Here is a 25,029-nt window from a genome sequence, read left to right on the forward strand (position 1 = left end):
CAGTGACGACATGCTCCATGCTCCTTAGTGCTTCAGCCTCCCTCCTCCTTCCTCCCACGACCCTCCCAAGCTACCTCACAGGCGTGTGAAATAGGGCAGCCCTCCCCAGCGTCCCTAAAGACAGGGAGTCCCAAGAGACAGCGTTCTCTTGAACACGGTGCCACAGGCCAGAGGGCTGGAGGTCCTGGGGGAAAGCGCTAGAAACTCTGACCCACATGACTGGTCTTGAACTCCACCACTCACCCCTGAGTCTTAGCATGTCTTCTGTCACTGCATGCCCGGCTTCACACCCACCACCTGGTGCCCGCCGGCATTGGCACCCATCACACCCTATGGCCTGCTTTTCCTGAGACCTGAGCCTGTCTCTACTCCCCTTACCAGCCGCACCCCGGCCTTACTCCTGGCCTTCTTTTAGGCACCCGTCAGAGCTCTTTCCAGGAAAATTGTGGGATCCCTTTCTAGAATCTCCAAAGACCCTCTTATTTCTTTGCTATCTTTCAAAAAGCAATCATCTGTTTTCCTTTTCTTTAAATCTTGGGCCTCATCACAACTACTTCTTGCGGAACAGAGATACCTGGTGCTTGCTGTTGAGAGCTTAGGGCATGACTAAGAGGAGGGAGACCCAACAGGGCTGAATTCTGCTACGGCATCTCCAGTGAGCAAACCCAGGCCACACTGGCTCCCGTTTGCCTGGGTCTGGATGCTAGGAGCAAGGAACTCTGGAGCCCTGATTTATTTTTTAAAAAAAGAGAAAGAGAGAGAGAGAGAATCCTGGCAACTGGAAGGCCTAAGGTGGAATTCTCATGGCAGGAATAAAAGTATGGACAAACAGTGAAAAGCCATAGATCTCTGCATTCTTAAGTGGATTCTCCTCTTCTTCTTCTTCTTCTTTTTTTTTTTTTTTTTTTAAGGTCTTATTATTTGACTCATACAGAGAAAGAAGAGCACAAGTAGGCAGAGCAGCAACCAGAGGGAGAGGGAGAACCAGGCTTCCCCCTGAGCAGGGAGCCCGATGCGGGGCTCAAACCCAGGACCTGAATGGAAGGCAGGCATTTAACTGACTGAGCCACCCGGGTGCCCCTCGTAAGTGGATTCCAAGGGGCCAAGCTTCAGGGGGCTAAGAGGAAGCTTTCCAGTCCACTGTCCATAAACCCACTGTGGTATCTTGACATGGTTTTATGAAGCTGTCCCTTAGAAAGCAGGAAGGGAGAGCTGTGGAAGAGTGGTCTCCAGACTGAAAAACCCCAGTTAATCACGTGTGGATTATCTGTCCCCGTCATGTACCTGTGGAGAGGCTATATTCCTGAGTTGGGAAGGAGGTACTGCTCATAAGAACTCCTTGCTTTTTCTGGAAAGAGAGGTAATAGAACTCACTACCTAGCTTTAGGACACGTCTAGAACTATTCTAAGGACCTTAATCCTCACCCTGAAGGTGAGGATTTAATTCTGCCCTGAAGGTATTAACATCTCCACTACACAGATGAGGAAACTGAGGCATAGAGTAGTTGGGTTACTCCAAGGTTACCAACCTGTGAGCTTCCCAGCCAGGGTTTGGACCTAGGCAGGCTAATCCCAGATTCTATGACCTTGACCACCGACCCCTACAGCCTCCCCTCTCCTGGAAGGCCCATTCAATGCACTTGGTGGAGATGCTTCCTGGCCCCCTGATTCATGACAATTTGGAACTTGGTCAGTTGGGTTAGTCCGGGGGGAGGGGGGCGGTGTCTGTTCCCGAGAAGCTGCCTTCCTGGGCGTCCAGTCCTGGCCACCTTGTCTCCTCCCCAAACTGTCCAGGGTTTCTAGCAACCACCACAAAATACCCCCCGCTTTTTCTCCCATCTCCACATGGAGAGACAAGGGAGAACCAAGAACAAAATCCAGATAACAGGGCATGAAAATACCAGCCGACCGAGGGGAGGAATCCGATTCGATCTGGCCTGCCAGTGAGAAAGAAATCTCACTGGATGCCTGCTCAACAAGTCTCAGCCTCCCCGTCCCCGCGGCCGTGGGAGCCCAGGTCCGGAATGCGCGCTGCGGGGCACAGCGCCCCCACGGGGCACTGCGGGTGCGCCCGGGGCAGGGAGCGCTCCCCGCTCGCCCGGCGAGAGAGTGGCCAGTCTTCTCCCCGCCTGGGGGGTCCGGGCAGCGCCGCCCGCCACCCGCGCGCGCCCAGCAGGGTCGGGAGCCACAAGCCCCCGGGCGGAGGGGGCGCCCGGACGGAGGGGCCGCGCCAAGCCGCAGGCGGGGGCCGGGGCTAGGCGGGCAGGCAGGCCTGGGGCAGCGCCCGCGTGCGCCCGTCCGCCCGCGCTCTGCGGGTCTGGATGTCGGTCTGTCAGGCGGTCGGCCGGTCTGTCCGCGCCTCGGGGCGGCGGGGCCGCGCGGAGATCCCCGGGGAAAGCGCGCCCCGCTCACCTGCAGCCGCCGCCGCCGCGGGCGCCTGAGCAGCGAGACGGGCGCAGCCACCCGGGTCTTCGTCGCCGACCTCCTCGCCGCTCGGGGAGGCGCCGTTCTCCTCGGGGGTCGCTCGCGGGAGCCGCGGAAGAAGCCCGAGCCTCGGCCGCTGTCTCCTCCTTCGCCGCTTCCTCCAAGTCCCATCCCAGAGCGCTCCCCTCGCTCGCTGGCTGCCTGCGAGGCTCGGGGCCAGCGCGGGAGGGCGGCGGGGAGGCGGCGCCGCGGCGAGGGTGGGGAGCGGGCCGGGCGGAAGGAGGGGTGTCGTCTTCGGGGATGGGGAAGGCGCGGGAAGGGAGCGGCGGCCACTGCGGCCCCACCCTGCGGGCAGCGGGGGAGCCGGGCACCCTGGCCGTGCGTCCTGCCTGCTGCCACCCCGGTCCGCTCGGCCCCCTCCGCCAGCCCAGGCGGGCTGCGGACTCCAGGGGTCCGGACCGCAGACTCTGAACAACAGAGGCTCTGGGGGACTTGGCGGGGTGGGGTGGAGGGACAGCATCTCCTGAGGCAAGGGGGGCATGGCAGGGGTACTGTGTCCTGAACTTGGGGTCACGATCTGCAGGAGGCATCCATCGATGATGGTGATGAAGAAAAAGTGGTGAGAATGGGGATAACTGGTGACAAGTGCCAGGACCTGTCTTGGCAGTGCCCAGAACATCCCACCAGTGCCAGTTCTTATTCACAGAACGTCCACTGGCCGGGGACCAGACCAGGCCGGGGTGGGGTAGCGGGGAGTAAGGATGCCAGGACAGAGAGGAAACAAAGTTCCTACTCTGAAGGAGCAGAGAAAATCTAGTTCAGACAAGACTTTTTGTAATTATGCGGGAAGATATTTCCAACTTTATAAGGTGGGAGTACATGACCTTAGAGGTCCCCGCAGAACTTCGGAGGGATGCAGATGACAGGAGGGGACCCCGGCATGGAAAGGGCCTGGTGTGCCGCTCCACACCCTACATGCGTCTCCTGACCAGCCCCATGAGGGGGCAATGTACACCAGGCCAGCACATCTCCTAAGGATGGCTCCAAAATTCTATCCCCAAACCACTAACCCAACACACCCAGGTCAGGTTTTAACAAGCTATGGGGGAGAGGCAGCAGAACTAATGAATTTCAAAACCTTTGGAGGTGCCAGAGTCTGATAATTTAAGTGCTCTTGGCTGCCTTTATTCCTAACCATCCCTTCTATTTTATGATCGAGTTGGTTTCTGGAATATAAATGAGCACCATATACAAAATCAATTCCTTAGAAAAGCTCCAGGAGCGGGGAGTAAAAATTCCAGTCATAAAGCGACAGGTTAACATACTCAAACCACCAGGCAACTTCGTCGTGCCATATTGCAGAGAGAGACTCTTGGATTCATGTTCCTTTGTTCCCCTAACCTGCACCTTAGGCCCCCGGGGCACTCCTGACTGCCTGTGCAGGTCAGAAATGGTTTCTTTCTTTGTCTCTGGGAGGAGGTAGGTAGAAGTCAGAAAGCAGAGGAAAGTCTTCAGGAAATGTTTGGTCTCTGAGGTCTTGGATCCCACAGAAGAAAATTCTTCCTGAGTCTGGGCCAGTGAAAATCCCTTAGGAGCTGGGGAAGTTGAGTTGCAGTTTCTGGAAACTTGCATATAAAATGCGTTGCCTTATTCCAAGACACCAGTATGTCCAGTAATTTATCAAGAAAACAATGGCTATTCCTAAATCCTTCCAAATTTTAAGGAATTCTAAGTAAGTAACTGATTCCAGGGACTCTAGGATATGCCAACTAAAATGGGTGTTTTTCTCCAGGGAATTCTGTCAGAATTCTTCGGAATAGGAAATTTCTGTACGAAGCACTCCTGGGGCCAAGTCAAATAGGTCAATGAGTTGTTCTACCTTGTGGAATGATCCTCAGGTCTGCCAGAAAAAATGAAGCGTAAGTGAGCTCAGTGTCCTGAAATACCAAGTCGGAAAATATAGTGCCTTCACTTCCTGGTCACCTTCTAGGTGAATGCAAGTTGATAACACCAGAGGCTCTTGGGGAGAACCCAGATTTACCTTTTCTGCCAAACGCCTTGCTACCAGCTTAATGTACAGAGAATCTTATTCAGAAGAAGTGTGAGTTTAAGATTTTCAGTTCTCATGCAGGCAATCGTATGCCCACAGATAAGAATGAGGGTATGTAGTATCTGAAAGTTCAAGAGTTAGTTGGAATGGATAGCCATCCAGATTCATTATACCTGGTAGCTCTACCAGGTTCCAACCTCAGCTCTCTATCTCCACATGTGGTCTATGGTGGCGTAAGGACTGGGGTGAAGGGGACACCATTTGACCCAGGGCTCACAATCATGACTAACTTCATAGAGAATTTTGACGTAGGAATTCATCTGTTCCTTATAAACATTAAGAGTTTCTGTTTTGTTTTGTTTTGCTTCCTAGAGGGCAGACTGAAATGAGACTATTAAATGGGAAGGGTTCAGAAACCAAAGAGCGGACAGGTTGGTTCATAGACCCATAACCTAAAATAAGCCTTGTACTAAATGGGTGAGGAGAAATATAGAATTGTGGTCTCTCCTCCCTTACACTGTGTTTCTCAGTGACTGATGACGTTTGAGTTCCATGTAAACTGTTGGCACACCACCCCTCCCCCCACCCACATCAAGGAGAAGGGCAAGATGTCTTACCTAGGAGACACTTCCCATTTGGGCCAGCTGCCAGTCGGTTGGGACTGGAAGTTAAGAGAGGAGCATTGCGAGGCGGTGGCTGGGTTTGTACTCCAGCCCAAGGCAGTGCTTCCTCTGGGGCGTCCCATCAGCATGGACAATCAGTTCCATGTCCAGAAGATCCTCCTTGAGGACAGGCTAGCTGTTGGTACTCTTGACCCAGGTGAAATGATTTCTATAAAAAAAAAAAAACTACTACCCCACCTTGGAAAGACAAGATGAAAGTGATCAGGAAAAATCTATAGCCAGTCAAAATTTTATTTAGGAAAACAATTTATGTTTTGAAGAGGACTCACATGTTTATATGTGATCTTGAACTTGGGCCATTTGCTCCTGAGGGCAGGGACCAGGCCTTCTGCTTGTTTTTGGATATTGCCCTATGCCACACAGTGGAGGGGAATGGGCTGCTATGGCCTGAGCCTGGAGTTTAGAGCCTTGTAATGTTTGTGAAATCAGATTGATGAGTCTCCCTATCAAAAACCAGAGATAATAGCAGGACGTGAGGAGTTTCAATGCATAGGCAAGAGCTAGTGGAAATCTGACTTGTTTTCCTGGATATTGGCACAGCTAAAACACTGCCTATCTTCCTGGAGACTAGTTTCCCCTTTAGAGTGGAGGATATGGACTTGCTATGGATGGAAGCATCATTCTGCTACTTCTTTCATCCTTAAACCTAGGAATTGCACAAAGTAGTCTGCTGTTAGAAGCCAATCGCCTCGGGGCTCCTGGGTTGCTGAGTCGGTTAAGCATTAAGTGTCTGCCGTCAGCTCAGGTCATGATCCCAGTGTCCTAGCACGGAGCCCAATATCTGGCCCCTTGCTCAGAGGGAATCTGCTGCTCCCTCTTACCCTACTCGTGTGCTATCTCTCTCTCTCAAATAAATAAAAATCTGAAAAAAAAAAAAAAAAAGCCAATAGCCTCATTCCTGTGACACTCAATTGACTACTTCCTCTCAATGCCACTAATAAACCAGTGTCTACGTTGGTTGTCCAGTGTGAAATCCGATTGCAAGATCCTCAGGCGAGGACTCTGTGTGTCTGTCCTACCGAATCCTCTAGGATGCTAACAGAACTCAAAAATGACTCAAGAATAACAAAAGTAGGGGTGCCTGGGTGGCTCAGTGGGTTAAGCCTTTGCCTTCGGCTCAGGTCATGATCCCAGGGTCCTGGAATCAAGCCCTGCATCGGGTTCTCTGCTCCGCGGGGAGCCTGCTTCCCTTCCTGTCTCTGCCTGCCTCTCTGTCTACTTGTGATTTCTACTGTCAAATAAATAAATAAATCTTAAAAAAAAAAAAAAAAAGAATAACAAAAGTATCAGAAGTCAGGACTTTTCCATGTTCTCTCTTGCTGAAGAAAATAAGTGGGTGTGGTTATTACTAGGGTTCAACAGAAGGGGAAACACTACAGAGAGTCCAGTGGGAAGAATAAGGCAAAGCACCGGGGAGAGCTGCAATAAGTCATAAGATGGGGAAAAATCAGAGGTAGTGAAACAAAGTGACCAATTCTGTTGGGAAAGCAGTCTTTGAAAAGATGCAATGGAAATGTCTTGACTCATTTAAAAGCAAGAATGGACAAAGCAATTCCCAAGTACAGAAAGTGCCAGAACATTACTGGCTACGTGTATACTATATGAGAAGGGAAAGAGGTTGAGAAGAGGATGGAATAACCAAAGTTTTAAAGAGTTGAAAATTTCTTTCAGTTAGAGCAAAATGTCTAAGACAGCTCTGCATCCCTGGGCAGGACTAATGAGAGAGCCCTGCCTAGCACTGCTTTACCATTAGCGCCAGGCTTTGCATGCGGGCAGAAGAATACTGTCAGAACCATTGCTGAAGATCAATTACAGGCATACTCAGAGATACTGTGAGTGTGATTCCAGATCGCTGCGGTAAAGCAAGTAGCACAATAAAGGAAGTCGAGCAAATTTTTTGCTTTCCCAGTGCATATAAAAATATTTTTATATATTTTTTAACCCACTGAGTCACTGGGGTGCCCCCCAAATTATATTTTTAAAAATGTTTATTTAGGGATACCTGAGTGGCTCAGTGGGTTAAACCTCTGCCTTCAGCTCAGGTCATGATCTGAGGGTCCTGGGATCAAGTCCCATATCGGGCTCTCTGCTCAGCAGGGAGCCTGCTTCCTCCTCTCTGCCTGCCTCTCTGCCTACTTGTGATCTCTCTCTCTCTCTGTCAAATAAATAAATAAAATCTTCTTAAAAATAAATAAAAATGTTTATTTAAATTCAATTTAATGAACATATACTGTATTATTAGTTTAAGGGGCAGAATTCAGAGATTCACCAGTTGCATGTAACAGCCAGTGCTCATTATTTCAAGTGCCCTTGTTAATGCCCATCACCCAGTTACCCCATCTCCCATGCATCTCCCCTCCAGCGACCCTCACTTTGTTCCCTATAGTTAAGAGTCTCTTATCATTTACCTCCCTCTCTGTTTTTGTCGTATTTTATTTTCCTTCCCTTCCCCTATGTTCGTCTGTTTTCTTTAATTTCATATATGAGTGAAATCATATGGTATATTTCTTTCTCTGACTTACTTCGCTTAGCATGATACCCTCTATGACTATCCACGTGATTCCAAATGGCAAGATTTCATTCTTTTGATGGCTGAGTAATATTCCATTGCATATTTATACCACATCATCTATATCCATTAAAGATGGATATCTTTATCCATCTGTCAATGGACATCTGGGCTCTTTGCACAGTTTGGCTATTGTGGACACTACTGCTATAAACATCAGTGTTCATGTGCCCCTTCCAATCACTATATTTGAATCTTTTGGATAAATTCTTAGTAGTGTAATTGCTGGGTCACAGTTCTATTTTTAACTTTTTGAGAAACCTCCATACTGTTTTCCAGAGTGGCCGCATCAGCTTGTCTCCCACCAACAATGAAAGGGGCTTCCCCTTTCTCTGCATCCTCGCCAACATCTATTGTTTCCTGACTTGCTAATCTACACTATAGTCTATGAAGTGTGCAAAAGCATTATGTCTAAAAAATGTGCATAACTTAATTTAAAAAGATTTTATTACTAAAAAACGCTAACCATCATCTGAGCTCTCAGCGAGTTATAGTCACTGATCACAGGACTTCAAAAGCATAAATGAGAAAAGAAAAAAATAGATAAATTGGAATTCATCAAAATTAAAAGCTTTTGTGCTTCAGTGGACACGATAAAGAAAAGACAACCCATAGAATGGGGAAGATCTTTTCCAAACCATAGATCAATAAGAGATTTGTACCTAGACTATATAAAGGACCATACAATTTAATAATAAAAATGCAGTCCAATTTATAAATGGCCAAAGTTTTTGAATAGACATTATGGCAAAGAAGGTATCCAAATGGTCAATATGAGAGTGAAAAGATGCTCAACATAATTTACCATTAGAGAAATTCAAATCAAAACCACAAGACATCACTTCACACCCACTTAAATGACTGTAATAAAAAAGTCTGGCAAGCAGTTCTACCAAAACCTGCGGGCCAGCACCTGCCCTGCCTGGCACCAGCCCCGTCCTATGGCCCTGCCACGAAACAATGAGAGAGACAGTTCTTGGCAGGCTACTGCCCCAGGGCACTGCACAGAAAGGAGACTGAAACACACCCCATTCTTCCTGTGAAAAAGGCCTATTTACTTGTCCTGGAACATCCGCCCATGGACCAGGCTTCAGGTTTACCACATATCTAGAGGCTTTGGAAATGCTCTCAGGGAATGCAGGTTGGGAGGACACTCTCACTTGGCCTTACTATAGCTTGTCAGTACCACCCAGCAAGCAGCTTATACACTTGTCTGGAACCCCAGTTTTTGCAACTGTCACCAACGGAGCACCTCCAGATCACCTGGTCCGGAGGCCAGCAGCATTAACAATTCTGGTCTCATAAGTCTGCTTATATTTGCAAACCTTAAAAGCTGCCACCTGAAGGAACAGCTTCCAGTCAACCTGAAACGAGGTGCTGAGTGAGATCCTTCTCTGGAACACTTACAGGTCTTGGCGTTCTCTTAACAACTGGGACCTATCAAGAATAAATCAGGCTGCTCAGACAATCACAAAGTTTCCAGAGACAACCAAAAGCTAGGGCAAGGTTCAACAACAAGTTTTATCTCCTAGACAAGACCATGCCTTCAAGATGAAGAGGTGACTGTTTCATCAATACACAAAAACAAACACAGAGAGTCAAGCACAATGAGGAAACAGAGGAATGTGTTCTAAATGAAAGAACAAAATAATAAAACTTCAGGAAAATACCTTAATGAAGCAGAAATAAGTAATTTACCTGATAAAGAGTTCAAAGTAATGGTCACAAAGATGCTCACCACGTCTGGGAGAAGAATGTGGGAATAACAATGAGAACTTCAACATGGATAAAATACCGAACAGAAGTCACAGGGCAGAAAAATACAATAACTGAACTGAAAATACATGAGAGGCATTAAACAGCAGACTGGATGAAGAAAGGATCCACAATCTAGAAGACAGGGCAGTGTAACTCACCTAAACAGAGCAGCAAAAAGAAGAGAATTTGAAAAACTGAAGATCATTTAAGGGAACTGTGGAATGACGTTGAGTGGAATAACATAATAGAGGTCCCAGAAGGAGAAGAGAGAGAGAAATGAGCAGAAAACCCAAGTGAAGACATAATGGCTGAATTCACATTCTTCTCAAATGTCCATGAAAAAAGACTGGAAATAACAAGTGTTGCTGAGGCTGTGGAGAAACTAGAACCCTTGTGCATTGCCTGTGGGAACAGAAAGTGGGGCAGCCACTGTGGAAAACATCTGGGCAGCTTCTTAGAAAGTTAAACATACAGTTATCACATAACCTGGCCATTCTACTTAGGTATATACCCACACAGAATCTTATACACAAATATTCACAGCAGAATAATCCATAATAGGCAAAAAGTGGAAACAACCCACATGTTCACCAAGTGATGGATGGATAAGTAAAATGAAATGTCATCTGCAGTCTAAAGGAATGAGAGACTGATATATGCTGCAAAATGAATAAACCTGGAAAACATGCCAAGGGTAAGAGCCCGTCACCAAAGACCACTTGTTGTATGATTCTATGTCCAGAACAGGCAAAGCCCGTAGAGAGAAATAAATTGCCTTGCGCTGGGAAGGCTGGGGGTGGGGATGGGGAGTGACCATTTGTGGGTATGGAGTTTCTTTTGGGGGTAACGAAAATGTTTAAAAATTGTGGGGATGGTTGTAAAACTCTGAATAATATTAACCATTATGTTGCAGCCTTTGGTTTGGTGAATTGTATGGCATGTGAGTTACATATTAATAAAGTTTTAGTTTTTAGGACTCATTTCAATTCTGAATCTCCATGCAAACATTTCGGTTTCTCCTGGAACCAGACTGCTCCTCTTCTTCATTTGCACACCCTGTTTTGAATGCTCTTTTTCCTGCAACCATGTCTCTCTCGCATCTCTCGCATGAAGGCAGGAATGGCTTCCTGCTCCATTCCTCAGCTTCCTCGCCTGTTTTTTTCTGATTATTCTGTGGCTCTTGCTTTCCACTGCTGGACTCGCCTGCTGGTGGGGACTTTCGTACTTGTGTACTATGGTCCCCCTCACAGGTCCCCCTCACACATCTTTACTAGAAGACTTGTGATATTCTTATAAAGGATGAAAGGCAAACATGCTTTATCACAAGTAGCCTTCCAGGGGGTTTGTTTAAATCCCAAGCGCCCAGGAAGTGGATGAACACATCAACCGTACGTCAGTGGCACATCTGCTGTTCAGATTTTTGCCACGTACACCCAACGCCTCAGAGTTCCGTAGGGTCTCATATTTGGTCACTGAGTGCTTTAACAATACACTGATCTACTGGGAAGGGAAAAGAAGTTTTGAAGGAGAGGCACATCGAGCGATTTACCTTTTCATTCAGAGCCCTACTGAATTAAGCTCACATGTAAAAGGAAACTGATCACAAGAATATCACGACCTAAGAACGCTGTTTTCTTTTGATTTCAAACAGAAGTAGAGCATTAGCTAGCCTCTCATCTTAGCTGCTCTTTAATCTTTCCTCAGAGATCAATCCTTTGATTATTGTGTTGTTTTTAACTCATCACCTTTACAGCTTTTACAGCTAGACGTCAGGATGCCCACTCCCCAAATTACACACAACTGCAGCTGCTGTGTTGGTAGGCTTTTCTGGAAGAGGGACCCTCTCTGTTCCCTTGCATGGTCAATAGGAATGACATATTTTCGGGGTGCCTGGGTGGCTCAGTGGGTTAAAGCCTCTGCCTTTGGCTCAGTTCATGGTCCCAGCGTCCTGGGATCAAGCCCCACAAGGGGCTCTCTGCTCAGAGGGGAGCCTCTCTCTCTCTCTGCCTGCCTCTGCCTACTTGTGAACTCTGTCAAATAGATAAATAAACTCTTAAAAAAAAAAAGGAAGGAATGACATATTTTCTCAGCAGGCCCTTCTGTGAGAAGAGAGCTCTGTGGAGCCTGAGCCCCACTGAGCTGTTCTTCAGAATTTGTCACACTGGAGCCAGAATTTGGAGCACTGGATGCCTCAGTCAGTTAAGCGTCTGACTTTGGCTCACGTAGTGATCTTGGGGTCCTAGGATTGAGCCCCACATCAGGCTCTGTGCTCAGCAGAGAGTCTGATTGTCCCTCTCTCTGCTTCTCCCCTCTCTTGCTCTCTCTCACAAATAAATACAATCTTTAAAAAAAAGAGAGTGGGAGGCACCTGGGTGGCTCAGTCAGTTAAGCGTCTGCGTTTAGCTCAGGTCATGATCCAGGTTCCTTGCTCAGCAGGGAGCCTGTTTCTCCCTCCCCCTCTGCCTGCCCCTCCCCCTGCTTGTGCTCTCTTGCTCTGTCAAATACATAAAATATATTTTTTAAAAATTGCCATGGGTGGTATTACAGGTGTTTTTAATTTCTCTCGTGTGCTTATTTTATTCTTATTCTAGTAACTATTTGTGAATTTCTTCCGTTCACCAGACAAATACCAGGCAGTGAAGACAGAACCCTAAGGAAGAAAGACACAGACTCGAGTTTTCTTACCAACTGGACAAGGAAAGCAAGATTAGGGACACCTGGGTGGCTCAGTCTTTTAAGCAGCCAACTCTCCATGTCTGTGAATCGAGACCCTTGTCAGGTTTCATGCTCAGTGTGGATTTTTTTTTTTTTTTAAGATTTTATTTATTCAGTTGACAGATCACAAGTAGGCAGAAGCAGGCAGACAGGAGGGGAAGCAGCCTCCCCGATGAGCAGAGAGCCCGATGCGGGGCTCAATCCCAGGACCCTGGGATCATGACCTGAGCCGAAGGCAGAGGCTTGAGCCCACTGAGCCACCCAGGTGTCCCTCAGTGTGGATTCTGTTGAGATTTTCTCCCTCTTCCTCCGCCTCTCTCCTCCCCAGCCCCACAGATCATGCATATGTGCTCTTTCTCGCTTTCTCCCTAAAATAAACAAAATCTTTTAAGAGGCTAATTCATTTAGGCCTTAAAAAGAAGAATAGCAACAGGAATCAGTGTTAAGACGTGCATTGGCTGGTCACTGGATATACTATGGAAGATTGTAAAGTGAATCACTTCCAGACTAGTGGGTCGTAAAAGCTTCCAGAAGGGGGTTTCTCAAGTTGAGATCCGAAGGATAGATTGTTGGCTTTTTTTTTTTCTCCTTACAATACATGACTTACGTTATTTTTTAAACGCCCACAAGTTTACAATGTTTCCTGGTGCCGGCATCATACCTGGATTCACTGTGAAGTTGCTTAAGGAAGATGGCTTTCAGGGATGCAGCCGTAAGACAGAAGAAAGCCTACAGCCCCAAGGGAAAGGACTGCTCTATTCTGTCTCCTTCTCCTTAGACCAGCAGGAAAGGCTTGTTGACACAAGCTTCCTGGGGCAGGGGCAGGGAAGGAAGGTGAGTCTCAAGGCCTCCAACTATTACCCCAAGATGGTACAACAATTACAACCCCATTCTACTCACTCACATACTAGTCTGAGTTAGAATGCCGGAAATCTTTTTTTATTTTTTTCTCAGATGTATTTAAGTGGGGGGGGGGGGTGTAGAGGGTGAGGGAGAGAATCTCAGGCAGATTCCACAGAGCATGGAGCCTGACCTGGGGCTCCAACTCACGACCCTGAGACCACCACCTGAGCTGGAACCAAGAATCAGACACTTGACCGACTGCCACCCAGGTGCCCCTTCCTGAAATCTTAGTATGTTATTTTCCTCAACAAAGATAAATCAGTGCAGTTTTAAAATGGTGTCTAATTTCCTCAAAAGCAATTGCTCACTTAAAACGATGAACCGCTCTGAAAGGTCCACTATATCTGATCTTTCTTCCTGCCTGAATCAATTCTTTGTTTTTTTAAAGATTTTTTAAATTTTTTGAGGGGGGAGGTGGTCAGAGAGAGTGAGCACAGGCAGACAGAGTGGCAGGCAGAGGCAGAAGGAGAAGCAGGCTTTCTGCTGAGCAAGGAGCCCAATATGGGACTTGACCCCAAGACACTGGGATCATGACCTGAGCCAAAGGCAGCCGCTTAACCAACTGAGCCACCGAGGCGTCCCTTTTTTTTTAAGATTTTATTTATTTATTTGACAGATAGAGATCACAAGTAGGCAGAGAGGGGGAGAGGGAGGGGGAAGCAGGCTCCCTGCTGTGCCAAGAGCCCAATGTGGGGCTCGATCCCAGAACCCCGAGATCACGACCTGAGCCAAAGGCAGAGTCTTAACCCACTGAGCCACTCAGGCGCCCTGAATCAATTCTTTATAGTAAGAATTAAAAGGTGGTATTTGCAGAACACTTTCCAGTCCAGTTAAATAGGAAACTGACAGCTTTACTTACGTAATGCAAACCTCAAGACAAAGGTCCACCCCAAGTTTACAGAGCTCACATGGCTTTGCATGACATGTTTGCCTTCTTGGAATGCATTCATTTTAATAACTGGAAGTCAGCCGTTGTTAGTAAGAAGTGAGAGGCATATACAGGATTCTGGGATTCTAGATGTCTTAAATACCAACACCCACTCACATGGCCTTAATTGGCATCTAAACCCTGGCTCTGCCAGTAACTGGTGTGACTTCGGACCGGTTTCCTTCCTTTAGAAGTCTCCTTCCCTCCTCTGTACTATGCAGATGAAGTTTGTACATGCGCAGTGCTCAGCAGAACGGAAGGCACACTGGAGGGGCTCAGGAAGTGGTACACGTGGTTTCACCTGATCTAAAGGTGGAAACCACAGGTCTGGAGACTAATCAGATATGAGGAAAGGGAAAAAGAAGAACAAGACAGAGGACCAGTGATTTCGCTCCAAGTGGCATGACTGGAAGGATGACTGGGAGGATGGGGAGGCCACCAGCTGAAACGCAAGTCAACAGGAACAGATTTGAGGTGAGAGGCGCCAATTTTCTATTTGGGGTACAATGAATAGGTCATGTCAGTAAGCCACCGAGATAGAGAAGACAGAGCAGGACAAAAGCAGGGCTAGAGCTGAGCCCATTATTTATTAAAGGGAGCTCTACGTAGGAAAGATGTTAATTTTTTTTTTCCTTAAGATTTATTTATTTGACAGAGAGAGATCACAAGTAGGCAGAGAGGCAGGCAGGGAGAGAAGGAAGGGAAGCAGGCTCCCCGCTGAGCAGAGAGCCCGATGTGGGACTCGAAAGATGTTAATTTTAAAAGGACTTAACTTGGGGTGCCTGGGTGGCTCAGTCATTAAGCATCTGCCTTCGGCTCAGGTCATGATCCCAGAGTCCTGGATCGAGCCCCATGTTGGGCTCCCTGTTAGGCGGTAAGCCTGCTTCTCCCTCTCCCGATTCCCATGCTTGTGTTCCCTCTCTCTGTCAGTCAAATAAATAAAATCTTTCTTAAAAATAAGCAAATAAATAAATAAATAAATAAATAAAAGGACTTAATTTAAACTAAAGAAACATCCAGTGAAAGTAAAACAGTTGACAAAGAATAATTACAAATACATTCCTTTGGCTAAAATGAATACTGGGTGAAAAGCCACATCTCACACAGGCCACCACACAGAGCAGAGTCCTTTGTGCTGGGGCTGGTGGCACGGAGAGCAGATCCATTTGTTCCCTTTGTTCTTACCACAGCTGGGGGCTCCTGCAGGTGGAGGCCACAGGTGGAAGCATTATGGGCTCTTCAGGTTGGATGTCCCATATCTAGGATTCCAGCAATCAGGGAACTTAGGACTTTCCAAGCTCTGAATAGGCACAGGGGTTGCTGAGATGCCATACCACATGTGGGACTAGTAAGGGGCAGACAAGATGAAGACCCGTCTAGTCTGGGCCTTTCCTGGAAGAACTGTGGCTCAAAGCCACCACGCTGGCGAGCCATGTCCAGTCCACTGGGCTCACCCTGTGCTCTTCCAAACTCGCTTTGCTCTGTTGGAGAAACAGACCCCGGGTGTCTTGACATACACCAAAGAAGAGAGGTTATAATTTTGTTTGCTGAGCCAAAGAGGTTCCCATCTTAATACGCTCACTTAATAAAAACTGTGTGTGTACTGTAATGACTTTTTAAAAAGCATGTGTTAAGTTTGAGCTGGGCTAAAACAAGCAAGCCTGAGTCCATTACTCTGTTTTAAGTCCAACCCCGGGTTCTGGAGCAGCAACTGCTCTTGCTAATTAGGATCACATTGATGAGGGGAGAGTGCTAAGATGGCTGCCTTGATGTGATTTTTTTCCTAGGTTGGCCAACGACAGCTTCCCTCTTCTGATGTCTGGGTGCTATAGTCAGCAAAAGGCGTGCGTGGGCTTCTGGGAAGGTCACCGATCTGGTTGGCTTCCATACTCGTCATTTGGCAGAAAACTTGGCTAGTGTGCAGAGACACTTTTAAGTGAATTCCATGGGTGTGGAGACATCCTTGCAAAGCCCTTTTCCTTCCCTTCCACTCCGAGCTGCCAAAAAACCCATTTTACACGGCTCTAGGTTCTGGCTCTGTGTTTGATACATGTTAGGTCTGAAGGTGGCAGCCCGGGGAGGGCTGAGCCCGTATTTGATGCTGGCAGTCCCCTTGTGCAGCTCTTTTGATAGTCTGGCAAAGATACCTGCCCTCTCCCCTCCAGACCATTAGTGACTGCCTATGTAATGAGAAGCAATATTATTTAATGATATTTAAGCCCGTTTCTAGATGGGTTGTGAAAGCTACACGTGTTTTTCAAGAACTGGGAACTATTTTCACAGTCTCATTAGTTTTCCTTGATCACAAACGCTCAGTTTGCACAGCAGGGTTTTATTCTCCAAGGATGAATATTTCAAAGACAATACATTGCTCCATGGAGAAAACAACTCTAATGGGGACAGTATCTATACAGATGGTCTAGTGAGATCATTGCTAGTAAGTTATTGTTGATGAACGAACTGAGAGTGAAAAGACACATAAAATGAGGTATGGTTTGGGTCAGCAAACTTAAAATAGTTAGGGCCAGAACAGATGGAGTAATTAAAAAAAAAAAAAAAAAAAAAAGGTGGAGCAAAAAAGGCGAGGAGAGGGAAGGTTCTTTACATTCTCAGGGGGTTAGTAAGACCCGGGCGGGGGGCAGGGGGAAAGGACGAGGAGACCAGATGTGGAAGAGATCCTGCCATGAGGTTTTGTGTTGGAAGAAGGTACAGGAAGGGGTGGGGGGGTCTGTTGGTCTTAAAACTCTTCCATAGGACTGGGCCTTCTGGGAATCTGCCCAGCTTGTTCAATGGAAGCTCGGTTCCTAGGGTGACAGATCACATCTTGGGCAAAAGGTGTCCCGCTTCCTGTTCTCTCTGGCCCAAGGAACAGACCCCCAAATCTCCCACATGGGCTGTCTCTTGGTGGGTCCACTGGCACACCTTTGGGCGCCGGGCTGAACATCCAGGATCTAGTCATAAGGATCTCCAGAGGATGGTCAAGATGAAAAAGGCTGAGGCGCTCTCATCAGTAGAGTGACCGAGAGGCATACCGGCATGCGGACAAATGAGGGAATGACTGTATACAGCAAACAGAGGAAGAGGGTCAAATATTAAAGTTGGATTTAAAATACATTTAAGGGGCGCCTGGGTGGCTCAGTGGGTTAAAGCCTCTGCCTTCGGCTCAGGTCATGATCTCATGATCTCGGAGTCCTGGGACTGAGCCCCGCATCGGGCTCTCTGCTCGGCGGAGAGCCTGCTTCCTCTCTCTCTGCCTGCCTCTCTGCCTACTTGTGATCTCTGTCAAATAAATAACATTTAAGAAGGGCACCTCGGTGGTTCAGTCGGTTAAGCGTCTGTCTTCGGCTCAGGTCACCATCCCAGAGTTCTGGGATTGAGCCCCCCATCAGCCCCCCCCCCTCGGGGAGCCCGCTTCTCCCTCTCCCTCTGCCTGCCGCTTTGCCTACTTGTGCTGTCAAAAAATAGAAATAAAATCTTTTTTAAAATAGTAAAATAATTTTAAGAGAAGTATTTAACTGGACTGGCAATGAGATAAAGACAAAGTAAACTGCTGAGTCATGGAATGGGCTCCAAACACCACCACCTCACAGGGGAGCTGAGAGGACAGGTCATCACTCAGAGGAACTACAGATGCGGCCTTCCCGCACAGCCTGGCTTATGCTGTGCGTCAGGAAAGGCTGCTTCACCAGTTCCAGATGGGACATCTGAGAGTGACAGGATATCCTGGTGTCTTGTGGTGTGCTCTGAGCATAACACGAACAATATTCCCTCAGAGGACGGCCCCCAGACTCAAAATCAACACTTCTACTTAACCATGTGCCATTTTCTGGAACACAGAAATTAGCAGGCAGACGGCTGGAAAATCACAGGGAGGTCCATGCAAGCAACTGTGATGTCCTATGAGCCTTCCAGAGATCAGGGAAACAGTCCGAGAGGCCTTTTCCATTCCCAACAGCTCTTAAAATGATTAACTTACTGCGACTTACTGCGACTCTTATGGGCACAAAGCTTCCAGGAAGAGAATTTCTTAGGCTGAGTTTATAAAGAATACTAATGAGATACACCAAAAGAAATCACTGAGGCTGAGTCTCAGGGGTTCAAAAGTCCCCCCCTCCTACTCCTCTATTTGATCTCCCTTGGAATGGAGTCAAGTCTGAACTGCTTATTAAAAGTACACCATGCACAGACCCGTACCCCTGGGGATAAAAATACATTATATGTTTATTAAAAAAAAAAGTACACCATGGACATAAAGCAACCGTATGCAAAACAGCTGAGCACACCGAGCCTGGCAGGGGTGGGGTTTGGAAGTGTGAGCAGCTCAGGTCTGTTGGGCTCCATTTCTCTTGGCCTGAGATGCTCTGGTTTTATCAGCAATGAAACAGGGGGTAAAAAATTACACACACACACAAATGTGTGTGTGTGTGTGTGTGTGTGAGAGAGAGAGAGAGAAACAAGTTGTAAAGGTGCTTCCTTGGGCCAAACTGTGTCTGCATGGCCACATGTGAGTGGGAAAGGTCCCTAAGCACGATCACCACAAAATCAAAAGGTTACTTTCTCAGATGTGGGCAAATCTCACTTTAATTGCAAAGCCTTCATTTACAGCACACTCAACAATGAATAAAACAATGAAAACCAGGAGAGCTGTGACTTTTGCACACATGACCTTGAAATTCGGTAGTTGCGATAAGAACATTCCACAAGAAAAGCACCCCTCTCCTCATTTCTCTGAAGACCGTTTTACATTTGAACAGATGACTGGGCATACTCGGAATTTCAAAATAGCATGCTATACCTTGCAAGGAGATTAGAAGGAAATCTTTTTTCATACTCTTAGGCAAATAAATCCTTAGTGACTAGGGTGGGCATGATAAACTAGAAAGGGAGCACCAAGTGGTACTAAACGCATCAGCTCCTCTCCCGTGACACAGGTGAGACCCGCCTATCCGTGACCCCAGCCGTGGGTGTTTAAAACCAGCCGTCAGAGAGCGGCTGTGAGTCACTGCCTGGAATTGTTGAAAGGTCTCAATTTCGCCCGCAGACAGAATCCTTGAACAGCAAATACAAAACTGCCACTGAATTTAAGTCCTAAAGAATCTTCAGGAAATTCTCGTTTTATTTATATAGACAGGGACACCTACTCCGTCATTAGAGCAATAATCACACAATGGACACGCGTGCTCTGTAAGGTGTGAAGGGTTTGCTCCAACACTGGCTTAAGAAAAGCATCATCTAATTCTCATTTTATTTTACACTCTCGAAACAGAAGGAACACAAAGGGAAGGTGTGATGATGAACTCCCGGCCTCTGACGCGGGGGGCTCATCCCGACTGCTGGGAAGGGAACCCCGGGGAGGACGCCGGAAGCCCAGCGCGCCGCCCTCCAGAGGACTCTACACTGAGTCCATCAACGTGCTCTAGCCACAGTGTATGCTTAAAACTAAAGAGGGTTTCACTTAACGTCTACATTTTAAAACTGGAGCATTTCAGCAACAACGAAGCTCAGAGAGCTCATCCCAGAAGAGAAAAAAAAGGACTATTGCTCCGACGTCCGGAACTGAAGTCGCTGTGCTCAGTCCCGCTGCGCTCGCGGGCTCAGGCAGACACGTAAGGGGGCGGCGGCTCCTTGGCAGCCCCATTCACAGCGGTGTCATCGCACGGCGGTAACAGCACCTGAGAAGACACACAGCAGACACCCGGGTTAGCGCGCACACGTGCACCCCCGTTCCCCTGAGCTCTCACGGCAACGGGACTCTCACGGAACGGAATGCTGGTCATCACCTGTGCCAAATTTCAACTCGCCAGCAAGTGGCCACACTTCCAGGAGACGTTTTTGTTCACTTTTTTTTTTTTTAAGATTTTATTTATTTATTTGCAAGAAAGAGACAGAAAATGAGCAGGGAGGAGTTGAGTGTGAAGCAGGCAGTCCGATGCTGGATTCGATCCCAGAACCCTGGGATCACGACCTAAGCTGAAGGCAGACATTTAGCCGACTGAGCCGGCCAGGTGCCCCGAGACGACGACGACTTTTTTTTTTAAACATCCGTCGGGGCGCCTGGGTGGCTCAGTGGGTTGAGCCGCTGCCTTCGGCTCAGGTCATTATCTCGGGGTCCTGGGATCGAGTCCCGCATCGGGCTCTCTGCTCAGCGGGGAGCCTGCTTCCTCCTCTCTCTGCCTACTTGTGATCTCTCTCTCTCTGTGTCAAATAAATAAATAAATAAATAAAATCTTTAAAAAGTATATAAAAAATAAAAAAATAAAACATCTATCAATTGATGAATGGCTACATAAGATTTTATTTATTTGCCAGAGAGAGAGAGAGAGAGCGAGCACACAGGCAGAGGGAGAAGCAGGCTCCCCGCCGAGCAAGGAGCCCGATGTGGGACTCGATGCCAGGACGCTGGGATCATGACCTGAGCCTAAGGCAGCCGCTTAACCAACTGAGCCACCCAGGCGTTCCCCCAAGACGACTTTTTAAAGGAGAAAGTGGGAAGAGATTTCTGGCCCCTTCTAGGTTTTCTAACCCTGCTCACACGAGCCTGGATGTCAAAGTACCTGCAGGGCCAAAGGGCTGTGTCTCTAGGACTAGAAAGGAAGCAACTGTCTTTTGAAAGGAGAAAGGCTTCTGGGAGATGCCTACGTGTGCACACGAAGAGGGTGGGCACCTGACTGACCATGGGAACCACTCATGGGGAGATCGGCCACCTTTTCTCAGCAGAGCCTCGAGTAATTAACTTCCCCTCCATTTCTACACCTGTAATACAGGGATGCCAAAGATTTGGAGGTCTACAGAGTAGTTAACACTGCTCGATGCACACCTGAGATGGGCGATACCATCCGTAAATGGCTCAAGAGGAACAGCACTTGTGCTGACTGACAACCTTCCTGTTCACATCTCAAGTAAAAAACAAGTGCCTGGAATGGTTCATGAACTGGCAACATAAGGAAACACCGACTAATTCTGTAGTAAAAAACCAACTGGGGCATTTGAACTCAGTATCATCAGCCTAGTAGTATAGTCAACTACCATTTACTAGGCACCTACTAGACAGCAGGCACTGTGGGTACAAGGTAATTAAGAGAAAGGACAGTCCCTGCCCTCAGGCATTCAGAGATGAGATAAATGAAAACCTTACCCACCTCAAGTGCTTTGTCCGAAGACAAAGAACATTCACAAATGGAAAATAACAAAATTATGGAGATCACTTACACTGAAAACGGTAAACATTTATCAATGTTTGCGTTTTCATTTATTTATCCTTTTAGCTTCCAGAGTTACACACTCACGTTTGAAGTTTTTTGTTCTAAGTTTTTGTCATCCGCTATTCCCAGCAATACCAGACACAGACACACACCCACTCCTACCTCTCTACTTTAACCCACTTGACGACTTCTCCTCTTCTCCCAGTCTCGGAGCCCCTGCTGAGCTGAAGCCCAGTCTTTCTTAACGCCAGAGTCCGGCCCAGTGCGTACTGGGCACAGAACTCCGATGCTGGTGGAATGAATGAGTGAAGCATCGCCTGGGCTGGCCATGGGACACTGTACATGCACACGACTGCCAAGTGCAGCCTAGCATTGCAGGCAGTGGACGCTGGCACCGGTAAGGGTCCAATTAGGAGACAGAAACCACCCAGTCATTGGAACAGAGTAGACTGCAGAAAGAATGATTAACAGAGGACCAGAGGCGAAGCCATAAAATCGGGCATGATCAATGCGTGGGTGTGAACAAGACATCTAAGAACACATAGGGAACACTTTAGGCGTCTGGAGAAGAGGGATAAGGCCAAGAAAGGCGAGGCGGCGCTGCGGGTAGACAGGTGAGCACACAGCCAAGGCTGGGCAGTCTGAAGGCAGAGCGCCTGCTGGGACCCCAGTGAGAAGGGGCGGGGGTCAGAGCATGAACAGAGCCCCATCTTCCACCCAAAGGCCCTTCACCCAGTGTGTGGCAGCAGCATTCTCTACAACAAAGCCACAGCTTCCTTCCCTGAGTCTGCACACTGGCGTTTGTGTATGTGTGTGCGCGTTAGATACGGTAACTTACAGCCAGCAGCACAGCTGTGAGCGAAACTAGAAATACAAAATTTTGCATGACTGAGCTCCAGCACTATGCTCCTCAGCCTCATTAAACAATTACCTGATTCATATCTACGATTACCCTTGGAGAGATTACCCTCAAACACAGCGGAGCTACTTAAAAGGGAGTGAAATCAGCCGCTGCATCCAATTTATTCTCTTTCCCCAGCAAAATGCAACACTCAAGATTCTGCAAAATGTACACAAAAGATTAAACACGACTTTTTTTTTTTTAAAAGAAAAAGAAGTACTGTAACTTTGCCTTTTTTTAAGATTTTATTTATTTGAGAGAGAAAGAGAGGGAGAGAGAGCACAAGAAGGGGGAAGGGTCAGAGGGAGAAGCAGGCTCCCCACTGAGCAGGGACTCAATCCCAGGGCTCCAGGATCATGACCCAAGCTGAAGGCAGTCACTTCACCAACTGAGCCACCCAGGCTTTGCCTTATATCAAAATGGGTTCACATTGAGTTAGGTAGTTTGTCACTGCTTCTTGCAATTTATCTTCAAACTTGTTTTAATTATTTATAAAAGTATTGGAGAGAGAGGGAGGTAACATGCAAAGCGGGGGTGGGCCTAGAGGGAGAGGGACAGGCAGGCTCCCCGCTGGGCTGGCAGCCGGATACAAGGCTCCATCCCAGGACCCTGGGATCATCACCAGAGCTGAGGGCAGATGCTTAACCAACTGAGCCACCCAGGCACCCCTACAGGCGCCCCTTCAAACTTGTTTTAAAGTTTCACTTTATGTCGGAATTTTAATATCCCAATATTGGCTTTTGTCTCAAATATCCTACAGCCTCGGACTCTTTACCCAAAGTCAAGATGCCTGGTGTATGGCATCGTACAGACAGAAAGAAGAGTCTGTCCTTTCACCAGGGCTTGTGACCGCCTCACCTGTCTCTGCTTCCTCACCACCACATACTAAATGCAGCCCGAAGAACGGTCTTCACACAGTACCTCATGCTCTTTTCACTGACAGTTGTCCAAATGGAGTATAAGTTTTACATTCTGAAACGACGTCATCTTTTTAAAATATAAATGATGTTAATATTATTGACAATTTCAAGGAAGGGGTTGGTGCCATCAGGGCCACCATACTTCCTCTATTATAGGCTGTCGATACTGACTGGAAACACTTCCTCTTGTCCTTTTCTACTAAGATCAATGAAGTACTTGGAAATCTGAGAAAACTGCACTAGGGTCAATTAAGACAGAACATGCTAGTTAAGATGCCATACAACAAAAATGGTTGAAATCCGATTATTCTGACATTTTTAGAAGTTGGCATTTAAACTCCATCTTCCACATTTCGAAATTTAGTCATTCATAATGAATGGCTAAAAAGTAATCTCTCAGGACTAAGAATATAGGTCACAGCCTACTGCAAAAGGAAGTCACTGTCTGGTACGTGGCAGCTACTCAGTGAGTCGGCAAACAAAGACACATTACAAATCTCAGCCACAGACCACTTTACTTGAAGCAATATTCAATACAATGAAATTCTAATCTAAGTACCATCCCTTGCAGTCTGTCTTAATAGGAGCTCAACCATGGAGTGACTGTGTGAAAGTGTAACTTTATTCCTTGCAGATGGAAAAATCCCTCTTGCCAATGACCCCAGAAGGCAGCGGTTCATTAGGAAGATTAGACTCTGTCTGGAGTGTCTCTTTAACTGGGAGTTCTCTTGCTCGGTTACAGTGTGCTTGTGGGAAAGGCAACTCCTCAGTCATTTCAATTCAACTCAACAAATACTCAGAGTGTTACCAGAGCAAACTTCATTTTCCTAGCTACATCGATATATAGAACAGTTGGAGGGAGAAAGAAATTAATATCAAAGGTTGCAAAATGTAACAGAGAAGCGATTCCAGCTGGCCATACATCCACCAGTGATTAAAGCTTGGAAAACAAATTCATTCCATCAAATACTAAGAAATGATAAAAATGCTCAAGAGAAAAGAACTATTTATTGGTAAAAATAGGAGATTTTTGGATACTATGGTTAAAGTTGGACTTATGCTATTAGAGCTTAGGCACAATGAAGGCGAAGGCTTATTTGGAACTCTATAGTTGCTAAGATGACATCATCCAAATTGTTCCATGTAAGTTACACAAATGTCTTCAGACATTCACAAGACAACAGGCCAAATTTTGTGTTTGTGCAATTATTTCCCGGGAAGCGTGTTCAGAGCTTTCATCAGATTCTCAAAGAACCATCCCTGGAGATTCGGAGGTCCAAAACCGGGGGTCAGAAGAGGCACGTGGGAAATGGCACCTGAAGTCAGCTTGCTGGCCTGCACCCTAACAAGTGGTACGTTAAAATGAAACCAGTGACCCGGATGACAGCTGTGTGCCATCTCGTCTACCCTGGGTTAGGGAAGGAGAAGCCCTAGGAAAGGAGAACTGACAGATCTGAGAGAGTCAGTGTTAGTAGATAGTTGGCAGATCTCATAGCTACAGAGACAGGATGGGGACTTAGGTTAACAGGTAAAAAACTTGGCAGCTAAAAAAACAAGGCAAATGTTTGCTGGGGAAAATCCAACACCATGTAAGAGAATGTCTATCCCAGAGCTCTGCACCGAACCATACATATGTGCCTTGTCAAAGGTAAACACTGAAGACAGCACCGGAGAATCTGGTATGATAGGAGAAGGACAAGGGAAGCGGAGAACATGAGGAGGAGAGTAAAATCCTGTTCAACAATAAGCAGTCAAAAGAGATCTTGAACAGATCATCGAATAGCAATGTAGACATTATTTTTTTAAATAGAGAGGCAAGGGGCGCCTGGGTGGCTCAGCCGTTTACGTGTCTGCCTTCAGCTCAGGTCGCAATCCCAGGGTCCTGGGATTGACCCCCTCATTGGGCTTCCTGCTCGGCAGGGAGCCTGCATCTCCCTCTCCCACTCGCCCTGCTTGTATTCCCCCTGTCACTGTTT

The 25,029-nt window shown here is 47.2% G+C and overlaps 2 protein-coding genes across 6 annotated transcripts in view; both read right to left on the bottom strand.

Moving 5' to 3' along the window:
* Positions 1–2,807, bottom strand: part of MATN2 (matrilin 2) — a 134,900-nt gene extending 132,093 nt beyond the window's left edge. For 3 of the 5 annotated variants that reach the window (XM_059165960.1, XM_059165957.1, XM_059165956.1), the window contains exon 1: positions 2,413–2,545. The gene's annotated coding sequence lies outside the window, so the exon portion shown is untranslated. Of the gene's footprint in view, positions 1–2,412 lie in introns of all 5 variants that reach the window. The other 2 variants (XM_059165958.1, XM_059165959.1) reach the window with 2 other exon arrangements.
* Positions 2,808–18,593: 15,786 nt separating this feature from the next.
* Positions 18,594–25,029, bottom strand: part of LAPTM4B (lysosomal protein transmembrane 4 beta) — a 74,967-nt gene continuing 68,531 nt past the window's right edge. Inside the window, exon 7 of the mRNA XM_059165961.1 lies at positions 18,594–19,702. Coding sequence (XP_059021944.1) covers positions 19,625–19,702 — 78 coding nt within the window. The 3' untranslated portion in view covers positions 18,594–19,624. The remainder of the gene's footprint in view (positions 19,703–25,029) is intronic.

Source organism: Mustela lutreola, chromosome 3 (assembly GCF_030435805.1).
Source record: "Mustela lutreola isolate mMusLut2 chromosome 3, mMusLut2.pri, whole genome shotgun sequence".
NCBI classification, from domain to species: Eukaryota; Metazoa; Chordata; class Mammalia; order Carnivora; family Mustelidae; genus Mustela; species Mustela lutreola.